This window comes from Lepidochelys kempii, chromosome 1 (genome assembly GCF_965140265.1).
Source record: "Lepidochelys kempii isolate rLepKem1 chromosome 1, rLepKem1.hap2, whole genome shotgun sequence".
Classification (NCBI taxonomy): Eukaryota; Metazoa; Chordata; order Testudines; family Cheloniidae; genus Lepidochelys; species Lepidochelys kempii.
Window position 1 is genome coordinate 51,242,030 of NC_133256.1, and position 19,133 is coordinate 51,261,162.

At 43.0% G+C, this 19,133-nt stretch overlaps 1 protein-coding gene across 6 annotated transcripts in view; it reads right to left on the reverse strand.

Moving 5' to 3' along the window:
- The window catches only part of ALG5 (ALG5 dolichyl-phosphate beta-glucosyltransferase), a 47,526-nt gene that overhangs the window by 20,900 nt on the left and 7,493 nt on the right, over window positions 1–19,133 (reverse strand). For 2 of the 6 annotated variants that reach the window (XM_073342348.1, XM_073342330.1), the window contains 7 exons: window positions 17,845–18,016; window positions 14,454–14,500; window positions 13,588–13,656; window positions 11,522–11,614; window positions 8,285–8,398; window positions 5,231–5,290; window positions 382–533 (listed from right to left, as the gene is read on the reverse strand). In XM_073342348.1, coding sequence (XP_073198449.1) covers window positions 382–533; window positions 5,231–5,290; window positions 8,285–8,398; window positions 11,522–11,614; window positions 13,588–13,656; window positions 14,454–14,500; window positions 17,845–17,983 — 674 coding nt within the window. In that variant the 5' untranslated portion in view covers window positions 17,984–18,016. Of the gene's footprint in view, window positions 1–381; window positions 534–5,230; window positions 5,291–8,284; window positions 8,399–11,521; window positions 11,615–13,587; window positions 13,657–14,453; window positions 14,501–15,897; window positions 15,961–17,844; window positions 18,017–19,133 lie in introns of those variants that run through there. The other 4 variants (XM_073342357.1, XM_073342366.1, XM_073342375.1 and 1 more) reach the window with 4 other exon arrangements.

A 19,133-nucleotide genomic window follows, 5' to 3' on the forward strand; every position in this document is an offset into this window, starting at 1 on the left:
GGTCCAGATTTACTTGGTCCTACCTCAGCACATGGGCTGGACTTGACAATTTCTTGAGATCCCTTCCAGTCCTACATTTCTTTGAAGGGTAATGGAGTTAACAGAAATACATCCAAATATCCAACTATATCCTATAATGTAGTTCTTAATATAAAATTCATTGCTTTGCAAACATGTAATAGTTTAAAACAATAAGAAATGTGAAGTGCAATACAAAAAACAAGTACTAAAACTGATTAAAATGGATTGAACAGCTGTTTTTATACATGCACAAATTGTTTATTGCAGTTTCCATGTGGGAATTACATTTTCACAACCTCAACCAACTGCTATAAAAATTAAAAATAGAAAAATTAATTGAAGCTAAACGAAAGAACTTACCAGCGTTCTATATGAAGAGCTGAGAAAGTCCGGGAGGCCGCTTCTCTGGTTAACAGTTTAAACCCACATTGTGTGTCCCTAATTTCCTTGACACAGAGGAACCATACTAGGAAGTGGAATCCATACATGAGAAGAGTTCGGAAGTAAGAGCGCTGTGAACAAAAGCCAAGAAATTAGAATTTTTTTTATATGACAAAAGAAACATCTGAACTGATCTGAACAGAGGATGAAAATTCCACTTCATGACAATTTTGAGGTTAGAAATGAGTGTTTGTTCCACCTAGGAACAAAAACAAAATTGTGGTGGAGGAGAGGTGTGTCAGACAGTCACACCTAGGATCTCCCCTGGGATGTGGGAGACCCAGCTCTAAGTCCATGCTCTGCCTGATTCAGAACAGTTTTTCATCCCAGATCACGCCAAATCAGGCAGAGCAAGGACTTGAATCTGGGTGTCCCAAATCCCAGGCCAATACCCTAAACACCCATCTGTAGGGTCTCCCTCCTCCGCCACCCCAAAACAAAAGTTTTGTGGAAACGGATGTTTCATAAAAGCTGAAACATTTTGCAGAGACATCATATTTTGCTGAAATTTCATTTAGGCAAAAGTATTTCAGCCAGGTCTACATCTGAATCATTTTAGGCTCCAAATGTAACTTTACAATAATGGTGTATGTTACAGTACAGAATGGGATTCTTATTGCAACTATGTATTTTAAAGTTTTGTTTCCATGACTCAAATTTAAACAAATACACATACAGAACTTGGTATAGATCATATAAGTAGAACTACATAGACATACTAGGACATAATGTTGTACTCACATTATGATTTTTGTTTTGAACATCCAAAACCAATTTAAAAGTGTTTGTAAGCCTAGATTTTAAAAATGTAAACAAGTTTACTTAAGGTGTAAAAAAGATCCCAACCACTATTTTAATATGCAAATTAAAAGTAGCTTTATGTCAGGCCTTAAAAGAACAATAATCCCTCCCCCCACCTAAACAGTATCCTTTTATTTGCTCACTGCTGGATTTCTTTCATTCAAGATCAGTTCAGCATAAGCTAGTACTGCTTTAAGGATACATAAAGCAATGCAAGTTATAGGAAGATGTATGCCTATGTACACTGCATATATGGTGGACTGAGCAACAGTTCTCCTATGTAGCCAGTCATGAATGATATATAACAAACATCTAATATAGAAGAAGCCAACAATTGTCAGTATTGACTGATCTTGTAATTTAGTTTATGCAAATACTCTAATGTTTCCAGTAGATTTTTCTCCCGTTTTGCTTTAGCGGAACTTTTGTTTATTAGCAATTCTTAACCACAAAGACCAAATCGTGGTCCTAACCACAGACCCTCCCAGCTGCATGGTGAAGCCTGGTTCCACAGCTCTTGTTGTCTCTGAATCCAGAGAGGATTCCCCAGAGGCTGCTCATCCCATTCCTCCTGTGATTCTATCTCTGACTGCCATATATGGAAGCAGGGACACTTGGCAGCAGTGTCTTCCCAATGCTACTGCGGAAAAGGCAGCATCATTGCTAGCTAAGTGACACCGAGGGAGAGCGAATGGGCTGCATGATTCAAAGAGCTGAAAGATGAGGGGAGGAGGAGAGCCTGATCAGCTGAAGATTTCCTCACCACACTAACAGAGATGTAGGGGAAGGAAAGGTACACCCACCTGCAAATTTTCCCTTAGAAAGGCCCATTCCAGTTCTTCTCCCCTATCTCCTGGCAGAAATCTTGTGAGGGAAAGAGGGAGCTGGATGCACTTGAAGGGAGTTCATTTGTATATGATCCCTCAGCAGCTTATCACATGACCACAGAATCAGAGAGCCCCTCCACTCTCTATATCAGCGGTCCTTCAATTTTTCACATCACCCCTCTCCCCTTGCTCTGTCTGCATCCCCAACCTCCCGAGAGCCGGGGCTGGGAGTGGGGCTGTGGCTCTGGGGTGCAGATACGAATAAGGGGGGAGGGGGGTCGATGCGGGGCCGCAGCTGCAGGCAGGTCTGGGGCCGGGAGCGGAGCTGTGGCCAGGGACTGAGGCTGGGGGCAGGGCTAGGGCCAGGCTGGGAGTGGAGCTGTGGCAGAAGCCAGCGGCTAGGGCCATGGCCAGGTGCGGCAACGCACCCGGGAACTAGGGCCACAGCTGGGGGCCGGGCAGGGCAGGGCAGGGCAGGGCAGAGCTGGGGGTGGAGTGGGTCTGGGTGGTATTCTCTCCCTCCCCCTACCCCCTCCCCCGCCCCCATGCTCCACAGTTTGGGAACCACTGCTTTAGATGCATCAGGCACAACCATCCCCAGGATTAGTTGGTCTGGTGCACAGCCAGCATATCTAGACAGTAACTGTCTTCTGTACCCATTCATGTTGTGAACACAGGGTCCAGGATTTAGTCCCATTACTGAGAGAGCTTTGGGGTTTCTTCTTAACTATGATACAAACTTTCTACTCCCTAACGCTTACAGGAACTTTACCCGTGCATTGATAGGAGAATAGATCCCTAACACTATTAGATAATCCAGAGGGAAAAGCAGTGCTTAATTTGTGCCAGGGCGGAGTCCCCAGCACCTCTAGGTTTGGCAGTTCAAAGCCCTGACACCTTTGGGCTTGCTGCACGAGTTATGAATGTAAAAAAATTGCTTGAGCCCTGGCAGCTCTTTCATTACAAATTAAGCACTGGGGAAAAGTAGAATACATACCAGGATTTGAACTCCCTGCTATCTCCTCCTGGACTTTTGCAGCTATTTCAGTATTTTGTATACATTTTAGAATGATTTTAACTATCACACGCTAGGGTAGGGGTCTCAAACTCAAATGACCACGAGGGCCACATGAGGACTAGTACATTGGCCAGAGGGCTGCACCACTGACAACCCCCTCCACCCGCTGCCCCGTCCCCGTCCCCACTCTACCCCTTCTATGAGGCCCCGCCCCTGCCCCGCCTCTTCCCACCCCTTCCCTGCCCCCATTCGGGGTGCAAGAGGGGTGCGGGATGCAGCAGGGGGCTCAGGGCAGGGGGTCAGGGTGCAGGGTGCAGCAGGGGGCTCAGGGCAGGGGGTTCAGCTGCAGGAAGGGTTTGGGGGGCAGGTCCGGCCCATTGCACACTGAATATGAGGCTCCCTGCCTGCCCTACCCCCGCGCCACTCCAGGAAGTGGCTGGAACCTTGGGGGCGGGGGACGCTGAGGGAGGGGCGTGGCTGCTCCTCTAGGTACCTCCCCTGAAGCTCCCATTGGCTGTGGTTTCCCGTTCCCGGCTAATGGGAGCTTCGGGGGAGGTACCTGGAGGAGCAGCCAGGGCAACACACAGATCCTTGTGCCCCTGCCCCCCACCCCAGGTTCCAGTCACTTCCCGGAGCAGCGCGAGGGCAGGGTGGGCAGGCAGGGAGCCTGCCCTGCCCCTAGTGCGCACAGGGCCAGAACTGCTCTAAGTAAACGCTGGGGGCAGGGCGGGGAGCTGGCGGGCCGCAGAAAATAACCCCGCGGGCCGCGTGTTTGAGACCCCTGCGCTAGTGTAAACATAACTTGTTCTAGAGAAAATCCAGCACTAGGAGTTCATCTAATGATGTTACAGAAATTAGTCCAGCAATGTGTTTGTTGCAATATAAGTGCAATGTCTGTGCTATGTCAACTGTCTGCCAAAACATCAGTAAAACAGATGTAAGATGAGATTGTGTGCTGATGCAAGTTTGTTGCATAACAATCACATACTAAGTTGTTCTGTCCAGTGTGTATTCAATACTTTATTTTCCTGCCATTTTCCTGTTCATACTGAAATTCTGCTTTCATACGGGTTACCGATATTTCCACAAAACAAACCTAGTAGTCTCCTCTCAAGGATCTTTTCAGAGGCTCTTTGCCTGGAACTCATTCAAGACTAAACACAATGCTCATTTCCTCAGTATGCATACTCCACCAGAAGAAGCAACATTCACTTGTTGTCATTTGTAGCAATTTTGGAAACGTGCAAGCTTGAGACCCATGAGGCAGTCTTGGCCTCTCCAATTTTAATCTGAGAGTCTTCCAGGGCATAACTATCGCAAGGAGCTTTAGGAAGGAACGTGCATTGCAAGTGATTCTCAATTAAAGGAGGGAAAAGAAATGCAAGTTTTCGAAATTAGCTGAGTTTGCTGGAAGTTCTGAATTCCAAATCTACACTTGCTGGGGCAAGTCTGGGTGGCGGTGAGATCTTCCCCTTCAATCATTAACATGAAATGAATTTTCATAATGTTGATTGCAAGAGAACTGTGATACCCTTTCAAACATTTTATTAGTACGTACAACAAAACATTACAACAAAACTTTTACCACTCTCAGGTTTTAAGAGTTGAAGAGTGACAAATTGTTGGACTGAAAGTAAAGTCAAGCTGTCAGTTGCTTCTCCCTGCCATCCCAGTACTTGAAGAGCCTGCGCATGTGTGTGAAGAGACTGTTCCAGCCCATGAGCTGCAAAGCCACTGTAGAACCCCAGAGCTTCCAAAGCATCTGCCTAAAGCTCTCTACACAATGATTACAGTAGATGCCCTTTTTGGTTTCATGTTGGACAAACTTGCGCACACATGCTGTCGGTTGCGTTTGGGACCAAAAGTCCCATCCTCTGCTGGAGCAACTGATTTAAATCCTTGTTATCTGAAATCTAGCTCACGCTTCCTGCTGGTGGTGTCTGAACTCTGGGAACAGAGAGCTTTTAGTAATGTTGGACTATTGCTAGGCTTATGGCAACAGCCTTCCCCACTATCAGCCTCCATTCATTTTGTGTGTCTTGATTTAATTTAAAAACTGGAATGTTAATGAAAAAAACAGCAGTTCAAGGAGACTAGTTTATACGAGGAAAGAGACACTTACCTGTGTTATTGAGTCCTGCTCCAAATGGGCTCGAGAACCACAGGCAATAGCCATCTGGTCCTGCAGAGGAACACACACACAAGAATTGGAAGCTAACTACAACACCACTAGTGTTTTCTGATTCACTGGCTTCTTCTATTCATGTTTTTATGTGAAACCTTAAAAGCATTATGATGGCCTAATCTTGTCCACTGAATTTGTCAAAGAAATAGAAATTTCTGCTTTTGGCAAGTTATACAAATCTTATTGTTTGAATGTGTAGATATAATAAAGCCTTTCTACATTTTATGGATTGTAGAAAGCTTATTACATTTTGTATATGACAGGTTCAGATTGCTGCATTTTATTCAGGTCTCATTCGGGAGTAAGAATGTCTCTGAGCTTTTCAGACAGAGAATTTATTTCACAGTGCAGATAACAAAGTATCTAGGTACACTTAATATGTATGGGCATGTTTAGCCTAAGATTTGCAATAGGGAACAGAAGACTTGATTTTGCTGATATTGTAATATTTTACTTGTTTAGGAATGTCATCTCTCTCCCCCCATTAAACTGTAAGAGGCACTTCCTATGGACTGCATTAAAATTACACTCACATTACTACTTTTGACATGAAAGAATCATTTCTGGACTTTAGGAAAATTCTGAAGAACTAAGGCCTGCTGCCTTTTCAATAGCACACAGATTTAAAAGGTATGTTAATCAATTAGCGCCATCTAGTGGGGTCGGAACTTTATCTCTTTGACCAAATGGTTATTTTAAATATAATTCAGTGACTGCTTCGTAAGAATACCAACGGGGTAGAAATGGGGGGGGGGGGGGGGAAAGCTAAGTATAGAAGTTACATATTGCTCCCTCCATTTTAGTTACAGGTTCCACATCAACTTGTCTTTAAGCACCATGTTAACTGAAAATAGGTTTCTTAAAGTCAAGCAGATCTAAGTGCCACTGTTACCCTATTCAGGAATACATTGTGATCTGACATGGACCTCCAAAATAGTTTTTTTTTCCAGATAAAAACCATTATTTGGTCTTCATAGAGGACACAATCTGAATGAACTGATACTTGCAAATTAAAAGTTAGCCATCCGCTAACAGGAAACAGACCAATTAGAATAAAATAGTCATTCTCAAAATAACGTATGAGGAAATTAGGTTAAACAACATATCAAATTAATAAGGGTAGAGAAAGCAAATTTTTAAATAAGTAGGCAGCACAGTGAGCTGTGATACTGGAAAGAAAAAAGGGCTAGCAACGCAAAACACATAGATCCCACAAAAGTTTAAACCAGGGGTCAGCAACCTTTCAGAAATGGAGTGCCAAGTCTTCATTTATTCACTTTAATTTAAGGTTTTGCGTGCCATTAATACATTTTAACATTTTTAGAAGGTCTCTCTATAAGTCTATTATATTATATAACTAAACTATTGTCGTATGTAAAGTAAACAAGGTTTTCAAAATGTTTAAGAAGCTTCATTTAAAATTAAATTAAAATGCTGACATTATGCCACCAGCCCGCTCAGCCCGCTGCCAGCCTGGGGTTCCGTTCACCTAGGCCAGCAGCAGACTGAGCGGGGCCTGCGGCCGGGACCCCGGCTGGCAAGCGGCCGGCAGCCAGAACCCCAGACCAGCAGTGGGCTGAGTGGGACTGGTGGCCGAGACCCCAGACCGGCATTGGGCTGAGCAGCTCAGCCCGCTGCCACTTAGGGGTTCCATCCGCCAGCTCCTGCCAGCCAGGATCCTGGCTGCCGGCCCCGCTCAGCCAGCTGCCAGTCTGGGATCCTGGTCCTGCCCACATGGAGTGAGTATCTACCATCTCTCTGGTTCTTGCCCATTCTATTCCTCTCTCTCTGCACTGAGCTGAGGGTGGGAGTGCACTGAGCACAGGGCTGGGGATGAAGGATCAGGCTGGGGGTTGGGGTGCAGGGTCTGGCCAGGAGCTAGAATGAGGCAGGGGGCTCAGGGTTGGGACAGGAGGTTTGGGTGTGGAGTGCTTACCAGGGCAGCTCCCATTTGGTGCGAGTGGTGCAGGTGGGAATGTGTGTGCGTGCGCAGGAGCTCCTGTTTGGTGCTCAGGATGAGGGTGGGAATGTGGGGGGTGCAAGAGTAAGGGCATGGGGCTGTGGATGTGTGAGAAGGGTGCAGGAGTCAGGGCATGGGGTGGGAGGGGCACTGGAGTCAGGGCTGGGGTTGTGTGGGGGGCTGCAGGGGTCAGGGCAGGAGGCTGGGGTGTGTGAGGAGTGCAGGGGTCAGGGCAGAGGTCTAGGGTCGTGGAGGTGCTCCCAGCCCCCTGCCCAGAGCGGCTCACAGCAGGGGGCTGGAGGGGATATGCCCTGATTCCACCCCCCTTCCCCAAGACCCCATCCCCACCTCTTCTCCTCCTCCTCCCCGGAGCAGTGAGCATGCTGCAGCTCTGCTTCTCCCCCTCCCTCGTAAGGGCCATCAGCTGACTGGCGGCAGGGAGGGAGAGGAGGAGGGGCAGGAACCCAGCATGCTGGCAGAAGAGAGGGGGGGTCTTGCCTGCCCTGTAGCAGCAGCCGGCAGGACCAAGCTTCTTCACCCTGCCCCCACGCAGGGGGTGGGGTGGGAGAAGAGTGGGCCGGGGCGGGCAGGATTTTTAATGGCACGCTGCTGCCTGCTGGAGTCCTGGCCCGCAGACCCGCTCAGCCTGCTGCCGGCCTGGGTTCAGCAGCAGGCTGAGCGGGGCTGGCGGCTGGGACTCGGCAGGCAGCAGTGTGGCATTAAAAATTGGCACGCGTACCAGAGGTTGCTGACCCCTGTTTAAAGACTCAATGCAAGAGATAGCACAAGTGTCAAAATGTGCAAATTAAGGCACCTGATCCTGCAAAAAAATATGCACATGCTTAACTTGATGCACTATAAGTAGCCCCACTTATGTCAAGTTAAAGGTAAGCATATCTTAAAGATTTATAAGATTGGGACCTAGAATTCATACTCTCAATATGTATGCAAGAAACTTGTTAATAAAGAGAAATATAACTATGAGTCCATAGACAAACTGATCAGCTAAAATGACAGAAGCTCATACTTACTGGCCATGGCTGGAGATTTCTAAGACCCTCTTCAACTTTTTCAATATCTGCAAACTTCGTGGCTCCATCTGCATCAGCCATAAGGATTTTTTCCCCTCGAGAGCTAAAGACACCCTGCAGAGGAGACACCAAATTAAAACTTGCACAAATACAAATAATTTTCATCATGATAAACTAGCTTCCAGGCCCCAGGAGTCTAAATTAAGAAAGCAAATCCCTAAAACGTTAACCTGAATAGAAATCTAGAAAGGAATTAAACTAAACAAACAGGTGAATCTGCAATTTCCTATGTTGACATTTTGTTGATAAAAAACAAGTGTTCAAGGTTATTAATTTGTATTACAGCAATGCCCAGGTGCCTCAATCACTGATCAGGGCCCCATTGTGTTATATACTGTACAAGTAACAAAATGACGGTTCCTGACTCTCAGAGCTTACAATCAAGGTATGTAAGACAAGAGACAAGTGGATACAACAAACAGATGAGGGGAGCAGAAGGAAACAAGGAGGCAATACTGGCCAGCATGATACATAGCTGTCAAAGCACATCAGCTGCCTAATCACTGTACAGTTTTTCCTTGTCACTTGATCCATGTTCCTTGGACAAGGCTTGCAGCATTGGGATAGGGTGTGGGATGCTACCTCTTAATACATCTTCAAGAGCTAAATCTCTAAAATGTATCTGAGAAAGATAAAGAACAACATAACTGCAGTTAGCTTGGGGCAACAACTGCAGCAGACCTGGAGCTTGGCTACATCATATTCTAGGTGCTACATGACACACGTGCAGATGCACAAGGGCATTTGTGCTTGTTGCCACCATACATGCTTAACTCTGTGCAAAGTGTGTTGCAGGCTCTTGAAGATACATCCAGAATATCCCCTCACTGTCCTACCCAAGAGGTTATTCACTCGAACTCAGAAAGAAAAATGGAATCTTCCATTTCAAGTAAAATTAAACAGAGGGTTTAAGTTCTTTTTTTTTAAAATATAAGAGCAGAGATTTCCTGGATTTACTGACCTTTTAATTAATTTCTAAGAGTTTCAAACCAACAGCTACATACTAAAACCAATTAAAAGCACGGCTGCAGTTCTTTCATCTATGCAAAGTGTAAAGCATAATCATCTTTCTTCCTCAATGCTGATGGAAAGTACAATGTTGATGAGAGTATATTCTCTGGTGGTCATGCAGCGTTCACACTCTTCCTGCCTGCTACATACAGCAGTACAAACACACCTCACATATGTGCTACACAAAGAATAAACTCTCTTTCTCTCAAGCAAGTGGGCAGAGGCACTAGTGAATGAGAACATTCCATGCACTTCAGCATTAAAACATCCCACACAAAGTCATGCTCCTTCACCTGGAAGAATTGAGAAGGGAAAAAAAAAAAAAAACCATTTGTGTTTTTTCAGTCCATATACTGCCTAAATACTATAATCATAGGCACCATGGATTTATATATCATAATGCCTCTATATAAATCCATGGTATGCCCACATCTTGAATATTGCATGCAGATCTGGTCACCACATCTCAAAAAAGATATATTAGAATTGGAAAAAGGTACAGAGAAAGGCAACAAAAATGATTAGGGGTATGGAAACAGCTTCTATATGAGGAGAGATGAAAGAGACTGACTTTTCAGCTTGGAAAATAGATGAGTAAGAGGGGATATGACAGAGGTCTATAAAATCTTGACTGGTATGGAGCAGTGATGCTCAACCTTTCCAGACTTCTGTAACCCTTTCAGGAGCCCCGCCCACCACTTACCCAGGGCTGAAGCATATAACTTGGCTTTGTGGGGCACCCTGTGGTGTGGGACCCCAGGCAATTGCCCTGCTTGCCCCTCCATAATGCCTGCCCTCTACTTGTGACCCCCCCCGCCAACCCGAGAAACAGATCTAGATGAGTTGACATACCCCCGGAAGACCTCTGCATACCCCTGGTTGAAAACCACTGGTGTGGAGATAGTGAATAAGGAAATGTTATTTACTCCTTCACGTAACACAAGAACTAGGGTTAACCCAATGAAATTAATAGGCAGCAAGTATAAAACAAACAAAAGGAAGTACTTCTGCACACAACACACAGTCAACCTGTAGAATTCGTTGCCAGAGAATGTTGTGAAGGTTAAAACCATACCAGGGTTAAAACAAAACAAAACTAGATAAGTTCACAGAGGATAAGTCCATCAATGGCTATTAGCCAGAATGGTCAGGGATGCAACCCCATGCTCTTTGTGTCCCTAGCCTCTAACTGCCAGAAGCTGGGAGTAAATGACAGGGGATGGATCTCTCGATGATTGCTGTTCTGTTCATTCCTCTGAAGCACCTGGCATTGGCCACTGTTGGAAGACAGGATACTGGGCTAGATGGACCATTGGTCTGACCCACTATGGCCATTCTTACGTTCACCATATAAAAACCTTAAGACAGACAGACAAGTTATAGATGTAGCTTTAGCATAATCTTTGAAAAAAATAAATGCATGAAGAAAGACTCCAGAAATAATAAATGAAGCGTACTGACAACATGAGAGAAAAGTTTTATTTTTACTCTTTATAGTCACCTATTATCAGAATTCATGGTTCACAACCCAAGACTGACGCAGTCCTTTTAAGTCAAAAAAATAAAGTGCAATGAAGTATCATTCACTCACTCTAAACAATTACATAATCACACACGCTAATATATTTTCTCTTGTGAAGTGAAATATCTATTTGTAAGTTAATATACGAATTACACACATTATGCCTCATCAAAATCAAGCCTAGCTAACTTTAGTGGGTCTACACACATTTAAGCAAAACTTTGCAGGACCTGGGCCTTAGTTCCTCATTCAATTCAAATATCAAAGCTATCTGGAGAGGAATGTTTGTATTTACTTATCTTATTACCAGAGCTTGCTTTTCATCTTGTAACACGTTTTTTGTTTTGTTTTTTTTGCATTGAAGAGCTATTTCTAAATTAACTAATGGATGTAGTTTGGCTTTAATTTAAATTCTCATACAAAAAAATTCTTCAGTGTTATTACTCAATGTGTTATCAAATCCTTGCAATGAGTTTATATTTTGTACATTTTTGCCTTGAAGATTTATGGAAGTATTCAATATTTTTCAAAACAGTTTTATTAATCTAAAGTCTTTAAATTAAATTAAATCCACACAAGGTCTGCTTATTTTGGCAAGACTAGAATTAGTTCAAAACAGAGAAAGAACTGAAAGTGTTCATTACCATTTTGACAGCTCCACCTTTCCCCCGATTTTTTACCAATGTTAGGACTCGTACTTTGTCACTTCCATATTTCTTGCAGTACTTCATTGCAACCTGTAAGACATATGAAAGTCAGAATAAAACAAAACTGGAACCTCAAATGAAAGATAGAGATCTTATTCTTCCATCCCTTTTTCTTCAATAGCATTGTTACCACTTCAATCTGCATAAAATGGAAATATATTGTCCAGTGCAGAATTGAAGTCTGTTTAGGAAAATAAAAAGAGTAAGAACATGAATAGCCACAAAACTGAAGAAGCAAGACGAATAAAACCAGGTAGTGGTCAGAGAGATTAGCTATGGCTGTCCTAAGCCCCTTCACCCCACCTGCCAAAGTTAAAGCTAAAAAACCATACAACACGTATTTATACCAGTGCACAAAACTAGTCTATGAAAAACATGCTTTCATTACTATTACCTGGTTCCCATTTGTTTCACTGCTATGTCTGCTTTTAAATTAAAACTACAAGTGCTTTGAGACATGAATTGCTCTTATATAGTGCTTTTCATCATATTTTTCTTCTAGCAACACTCTACAAGGCAGCACGAATGGAGGGAGAGGAGACAGCATGGCAGACAGAGAGACACACCCTGTGTGTGTGTGAGAGAGAGAGAGAGAGATGAGCATTGCTTCTTTAAGTACGCTGACCCCATTCCAAGTACATTGCCTTTTAAAGTTAATCAGCAAGTTGAGATAGCAGCTGCTGCCAGGAAGCTCCCTCCGTCTTGAGCCCAGTCGTGTGTCCCCCCTGCTCTATGGAAGATAGGGTAAGCGGGCTGCAGGAGTAGGGGGGAGGGAGACACCCTGACATTAGCCCCTCTTCTTCCCCCACAGCAAGCAGGAGGCTCCAGGGAGCAGCTCGAAGGCAGAGGGCAGGAGCAGCACAGGGCAGTGAGGGGAGGGACAGCTGAACTGCCAGCAATTGATAGCCTGTTGGGTGGCTGTCGCACAGGGAATTTAGGGGAACGGGGAGCTGCTGGGGGGCTGCTGGTCCACCCTGGTTCCAAGCCCCCACCAGCTCGCTCCAACGGGCTGCTCTTCCTGCAAGCAGCGGACAAAGCAGGCGGCTGCCAAACAACGTTATAAGGGAGCATTGCACAACTTTAAACGAGCATGTTCTCTAATTGATCAGCAATGTAACAACGAAACAATGTTAACCGGGACGACTTTAAGCAAGGAGTTACTGTACTGCATAAGAGATATGATTCATCCATCATTGACACTGGCAGTAGTAAACAGGTTAGTAAGCTACTGAACAAACATGCACGAAAGGACACATAACCTTACCAGACAAGCTTGAAGGAAAAACTGAAACAGAAGCAGGCATGCTAGTGACTAACCTAAACATAAATCTAGTGTGGTATTTTCAGAAGTTGCTTAGAGCTGGCCTGACTCTGCTCCCACTGAAGTCAACGGTAAAACTCCCATTAACTTCAACAGAAGCAGAAGTAGAGGAAAGCAGAACATTTTTGAAAATCCTACCCTTAATACTTCAGTATTAATGTTTCTAAACGAATACACAACTTTATGCTGTATAACAAATTCTATACAAACTATGTCAAAATACTTTACAGAATAATAAAGTGACATTTAAAATTGTGGGAGATTCAGAGGCTTAGATGGGAAAGAATTATGGTCTCAGATGAGATCTGGAAAGAGAAGGGGAGATCTGAAGAAACAGACACACACTGATGCTGTTTCAGATAACAGAAATCACACCGGAGAATGCTCTTGAGGTGAGACTGTGAAAGGAGACACACTGGATGAACAGAGGGAACTGGGGAAAGAAATTCAGGAAGTTACTATATCTGTTCAAAAGATAACTGTGCTATAAGAATATCATCCTATGAATGGCAGGGAGAAGAATGGCAGAAGGAATCTGAGAAATAAATAATTAAAAACAATGAGCAGCAGATGTGTAGAACAAAAGGTAAAGGTTTGGTACATTTTGTAAAAGCTAAAACAGTGTGATACACATCTGCTCCCTTAGACTGCCAGGTGAGAAACTTTAATATTCTCTTCTTACCTTTGTGGTCTGATCTTTACTGCCATCATCAACAACTATTACTTCATAAGTGAACGTAGGATCTCGTTTCTTAAAAATAAAAATGGAAATTGTGCATTTGGTCCAATCTCTGTCTCTTTCACACATACACACCTCTCACTCCCTTACTCAAATGGGCAAAATTTCAGCCACCGGAATGCTTTGTTGCCCCTGGAGTTTTCCTCTTCATTCATGCCATAATATACATTTATACAGACGCACCAATATCATTTTGTAAATTTGCTATGATGATAAACATCCTTAAAGCAGTATCAGTCTGCTACCAATATGTTATTCTAATGCTGCCAGATTACATGCTAACGGCACTATTTTAGGTAGCCTTATTTATTTTTAAGCTACTATAAAATGTTGAAAATCAATATTGCTATGAAATTAACTTGGAGGCTCTGAGTAGCCCTTACGTTAAAGATCAGAAAGAGTTCAAACTATGCCATATTTTCTGAAACTTGTTGCCTCATGAGCAGGTGACCAACTATAACAGTGATAGAAAATCAGGATTTTAAAAACCTTGTGGGAATAGATAAATTATATCATCAGCTAACTTTTACTCCCCTATATGTTTATCCCGGATAGGTATCATGTGGGTACAAGTCTTTTCCAAGTGCAACAGTTAATTTTTATATTTCAGTAAAAATTGCCTTCCATCATACAGTCTGAAAAGAACTCATGAAGAGATGTTGCCAGGATAGAGAGCTTATCTTTTAATTGGATAATTTTATATTGCTTCTAGGCAGATCACAAAAATCCAAACAGGCAGTTTGTTTTCATATACTTACAAGGATACTATATTTTAAATTATTTTAAATGCAAAAATGAAAGTTTCACACCTGTCTTTTTTCAAGATAGTCTAAAGCTTCATCCATCATAAGAGGCACTGGAAGGAAAAAAATATCACAAAAGCTTGTTTAAACAAAGCATCAATAAAAGCATATTTAAAATATTTTCACATCCCAAAGTAGTCAGGTCTTGAGATAAAAAAATACCACTGACTTGAAAATAGGGGAACAAAAAAACAAAATTACAGTTATAAATTTAATCCCAGCTGGACTAAAAATTAAGTTAACTATATTTTACTCCCAGCTCTACCACCAAAATCACTATGCAGTCTCTAGCGCTATGTAATTCTGTATGCCTGTTTCCCTCTTCCTGGACAGTAAATTGTTTTTACAGGTTCTGATTCTGCAAAGACTTGTGCACTTCGGAGTTACTGTGGCTACTCACAGTGTGTAATGTTAAACTCATGTTAAGTCTTTACAATATAAGGCTCCAGTTCTGTAAAGTCTTTTGGGAGGAAAGACCATTTCTTCATGAGTTTTTACGGAGCCTACCACTATGGGGCCTGTCAGGAGCCTCTGGGTGCTACTGTTAATATAAAGACTTGCTTTCTAAAGATGAAAACCACTAGTATTATAGGATTTAAATTCTGGTTTGTACTTAACACTGGGGATCATTTTTAATTATTAATAAAATGGTTACATTAAATTACAGGCACAAGGTATCTATGCAAAGAAATATGACTGGAAAAAAACAAATTAGCCGAGGCATTAGGCGGAGCACTAATTATCAGCTGGAGCCAGCCAACAGCAACTGGGTAGATAGGTAGAGCAAATTGCCTCAGCAAAAAAAGTGTTGATTTCTGCAAACAGGGTGACCATCTGCGACTCCAACCCCTGCCCTTCCCGGACAGAGAAAGAGTACAGAACATCTGGGACACTCTCCTCCCTCCCCCAGTATCAGGGGGTAGTGAAACTTCCTTTGAGGAGGGAAATCTATTACCTACCCTGAAAAAAGCAACAATCCAACCCATACTAATGAAACCACCACGCTACACTAGCGGCCTTGCAAACCATCACAGGCTGTCCAACCTTTTTTCTAAGCGAGCTAACCGAAGACAGCAAAACACAGCACGAGCACTACCTGTCTGCGGCTAGTACCCTAGAGCACTCTTAGTACAGTTTCAGGCCAGGATAGGAGACTGAGGGTATGTCTACACTGCAACTAGACACTGAGGACTGGCTCATACCAGCCAACTCAGGCTCACAGGTCTCTGGCTGCTGGGCTGTTTCATCGAAGCACAAACTTCTGGGCTTGGGCCGAAGCCTGGGTTCTAGGACTCTGAGTGGTGGAAGGGTCCCAGAGCTCAGGCTCCAGACCGAGCCAGGAAGTCTACACTGCAATGAAACAGCCCCGCAGCCCCAGCCCAAGTCGCCTGGCATGGGCCAGCCCCTGGTTTTTCACTGCAGTTTAGGCATACCCTGAGACAGCACTTACTGCTCTTGTGGCTGATCTGTTCAATGACAAGGGCATACATACATGGCATCCAGGTGGCTCTCTCTGGAGAGGGAGAGGGAGAGGGAGAGGGAGAGGGAGAGGGAGAGAGAGAGAGAGAGAGAGAGAGAGAGAGAGAGAGAGAGAGAGAGAGAGAGAGAGAGAGAGAGAGAGAGAGAGAGAGAGAGAGAGAGAGAGAGAGAGAGACACAGAAAAGTCAATATGGTCTGAAGTGCCAACAGTAAGTAGACAGCATCCAGCTCCTTCACATCAAAAGCACCTTTCCATTTTAAGGTTAAATGACTTGCCCAAGATCACAAAGGAAGTGCATGGCAAAGCCAGGAATAGAACCCATATCTCCTAAACAACAAGACCATTCTTCCTTCTGCCTGATTAAAGCCACTGGTATGGGTTCCAGAGTGCAAAATTCTAAAACAATTAAACCATAAAGATACATTTTTACTCCTAACCTCCACAGTGACTTTAAGAGCCACTAAAGACCAGCTAAAAGTGGCTTTTATAATCTTTAAGCAACCTAGTTTACTTCTGGAGGGATTCTAGGCCAACAAATTAAAAATTCTGCAAAATTCTGCATATTTTATTTGTCAAAAGAATGCAATAAGATCAATATGATTGTTTTGGTAATTTGTTTAAACTATAATACAGAAAAATTTCACAATAACTACTCAGCATTTCCTAAACACATGAAAGTTAAGTTACAAACACTTGATAACTAATACCCTGCATTCCAGTTATAATCCTGGATTTTCATTTAAATTACATTACAGAACACCAAACAGAAAAAAAAAAAAAAAGTAGAATGTCATTTTAAATTGCTCAGACTTTCACACACGAAAGTCATACAGTTTTGCTAATCATTGTCCTGGACCTGGCTGGGTACCTTGGGAAGTGCTTGCTTCTGATTGTCCTGAATTTTATTGACTGCTTGGTAAATGTTTTATTTTCCCTTAAAGTCTTTTTTTTTTTTTAAATTGGTAAGTAAAATAAATCCTGAGCTGTAGTCTAACCCCACTGTGTCACTTTGGCACAGGAAAAGAGTGAGAAAGCACATTAAATCTTCCTAGCTGATTCTCTTACTGTCATTTATAAGGCTTTACATCACTCTGGCAATGTAGGCGCCTTAAAACTATTACAGGTTTTATGCTCCTGGGGGAATTGACTGAGAATGGGAACAGTTAATTAACAAACAATGTTAGTTAGGCAGGCTGCTACATTTCTGCCTCAGAGAATGAGATCAATTAACTAGCAGGCAGGCTGTTACATTTCTGTCTAGGGGACAGAGCCTTCCTTGTACATAAATAAAAGCCCTATCCCTCCATGCCCGGCGAGCTGCAGTAGCAAGCAAGAGGGACAGAGTCTCTCTTGCTTGTTGGCAGGCATGCACGCCCCAGCCCTGACCCACCCCCTGACAGTGATCAACACCTCCCCCACAGGCACGCACACCCAGCCCTCTTCCCCCACAGTGATTTGTGTCTCTGAGGCTCTCCAGGCACGCTGGAACAGACACACTGCTTGGGCCGCTGGGGAAGAGGTACATGTCCCTCCGCAGGTTTTTTTTTGCATTCTTCTGTGCAGGGGGGGGGCACAGAAACATGCAGGCCATATAAATTCTGTGCCCCCACAGGGGAGAAGAATTATTAACTAGTATCCCTACAGAAACATCTACCTTTATTTCACAAGATTTTACTGACACGGGGTTCTTACAGAAAGTAGCTTTATTTCTGTTGCAAAAAAAAAAAAAAAAAAAATCACATGGCTAGATTCTATAGTAGCTCTATGTGCAGAACTCCCATTTACTTGACTGTGACCTGGGAACTGGGTATGCAAAACGGCTACAGAATTTGGCCTGCAATTTTATGTTGCTGACATTCACCGATAATGCAGAACTAAGTTTCACTCTTTAAAAAGAAAACAAGAAAGTATTCTTACACCTGTCTTCCTCATTGTATGAAGGCACGACAACAGAGAGCTCCTTTGTAGGATGGTCATGTATGCTTGGTATAGATTCCTTCTTCCCTTCAGCATTTATAAAGAACTTCTCTTCTTCATGTCGATGAAGATTTGGCATTTTGGTGGCAGTTATATGGGCAACAATAGTAATCTGTGATAAAAAAACAAATAGTATTTGTGACAATGTTTCAGTAGCAAAGTCTATATTCATTGTTTGCGTAACAGGATTCTGTTTAAGACTTAAACAAACTATTCTAATTGGCTGAACAAGGGAGGATCAAATGTAGCCCACTGATACAGCCATTCCTATTACAAACATGGTGGAGTGGTCTACTGAGGAGTGCTCTTTTATCCACTGCCCAGATCAAAAAGGAACTTTACCTATCAGGACCTTTTCTCTTCATATGGCATTAAGCTGTACTATTTTATGTAGACAAGGCAAGGCCTAAGTTTCCTGGCAAGTTGCCAATGAAATTTTCAACTGGAAAAGGTTTGAGTGGCTCTGCGATAAGGCACTGGCCCACACCACCATAAACTTGCCCCAATTAACATTCTCTAGACCATGGTGCCTGCCAGGTCTAAACCTTGTAGCTATGTCCACTGTATTTATTGATAACTATTCACTAACATTCATAGAGCATAGCAAGCATTAGCAGCAACACCTATAATATTAAGCAATTCCATACAAGAAGCAAACCTTATCATATGTAAAACTAACATTAAACTATGTAATTAAGTGTAAAAACTTTCTTTTACCATTAAAAATGCCACATACTCATAAACAGAGTGGCACACACACACACACACGCATATCACTGCCTCTATGAACAGACTAGTAAAGAAGAGATGGGCCACCATAATCTTCAGTAACCACAAACTTCAGTAACTATAGAATGAGGTCTTAGGGCTTACAGAAGTATGACCATAACTGAATAAGGAAAGAGGAGGAAAAAAATGAATTAAATATATAGATAATAAGTTTGCATGTCTTATAAATCCTACTTCTGGGTCTCCAGTGTGTCTAAAGTCTTATTTTCACCTTCTTATTTGTAATGAATTTGGGACAGGGACTGTTGACGTCTGTGTCTTGTGCAGCACTAGACACACTGCTGGCACTAATAAGTTCTGCTGGCTTCTCCAACAGAGCTTCCAAGTTCTTTGAACAAAATAAAATACTTAAATGATTTGTGGTTTAGATTTTCTTAACATTGGAAAAGTGTGCTTTTATGCTCAAACTAAATACTGTAATGGCTCCAGGGAACGTGATC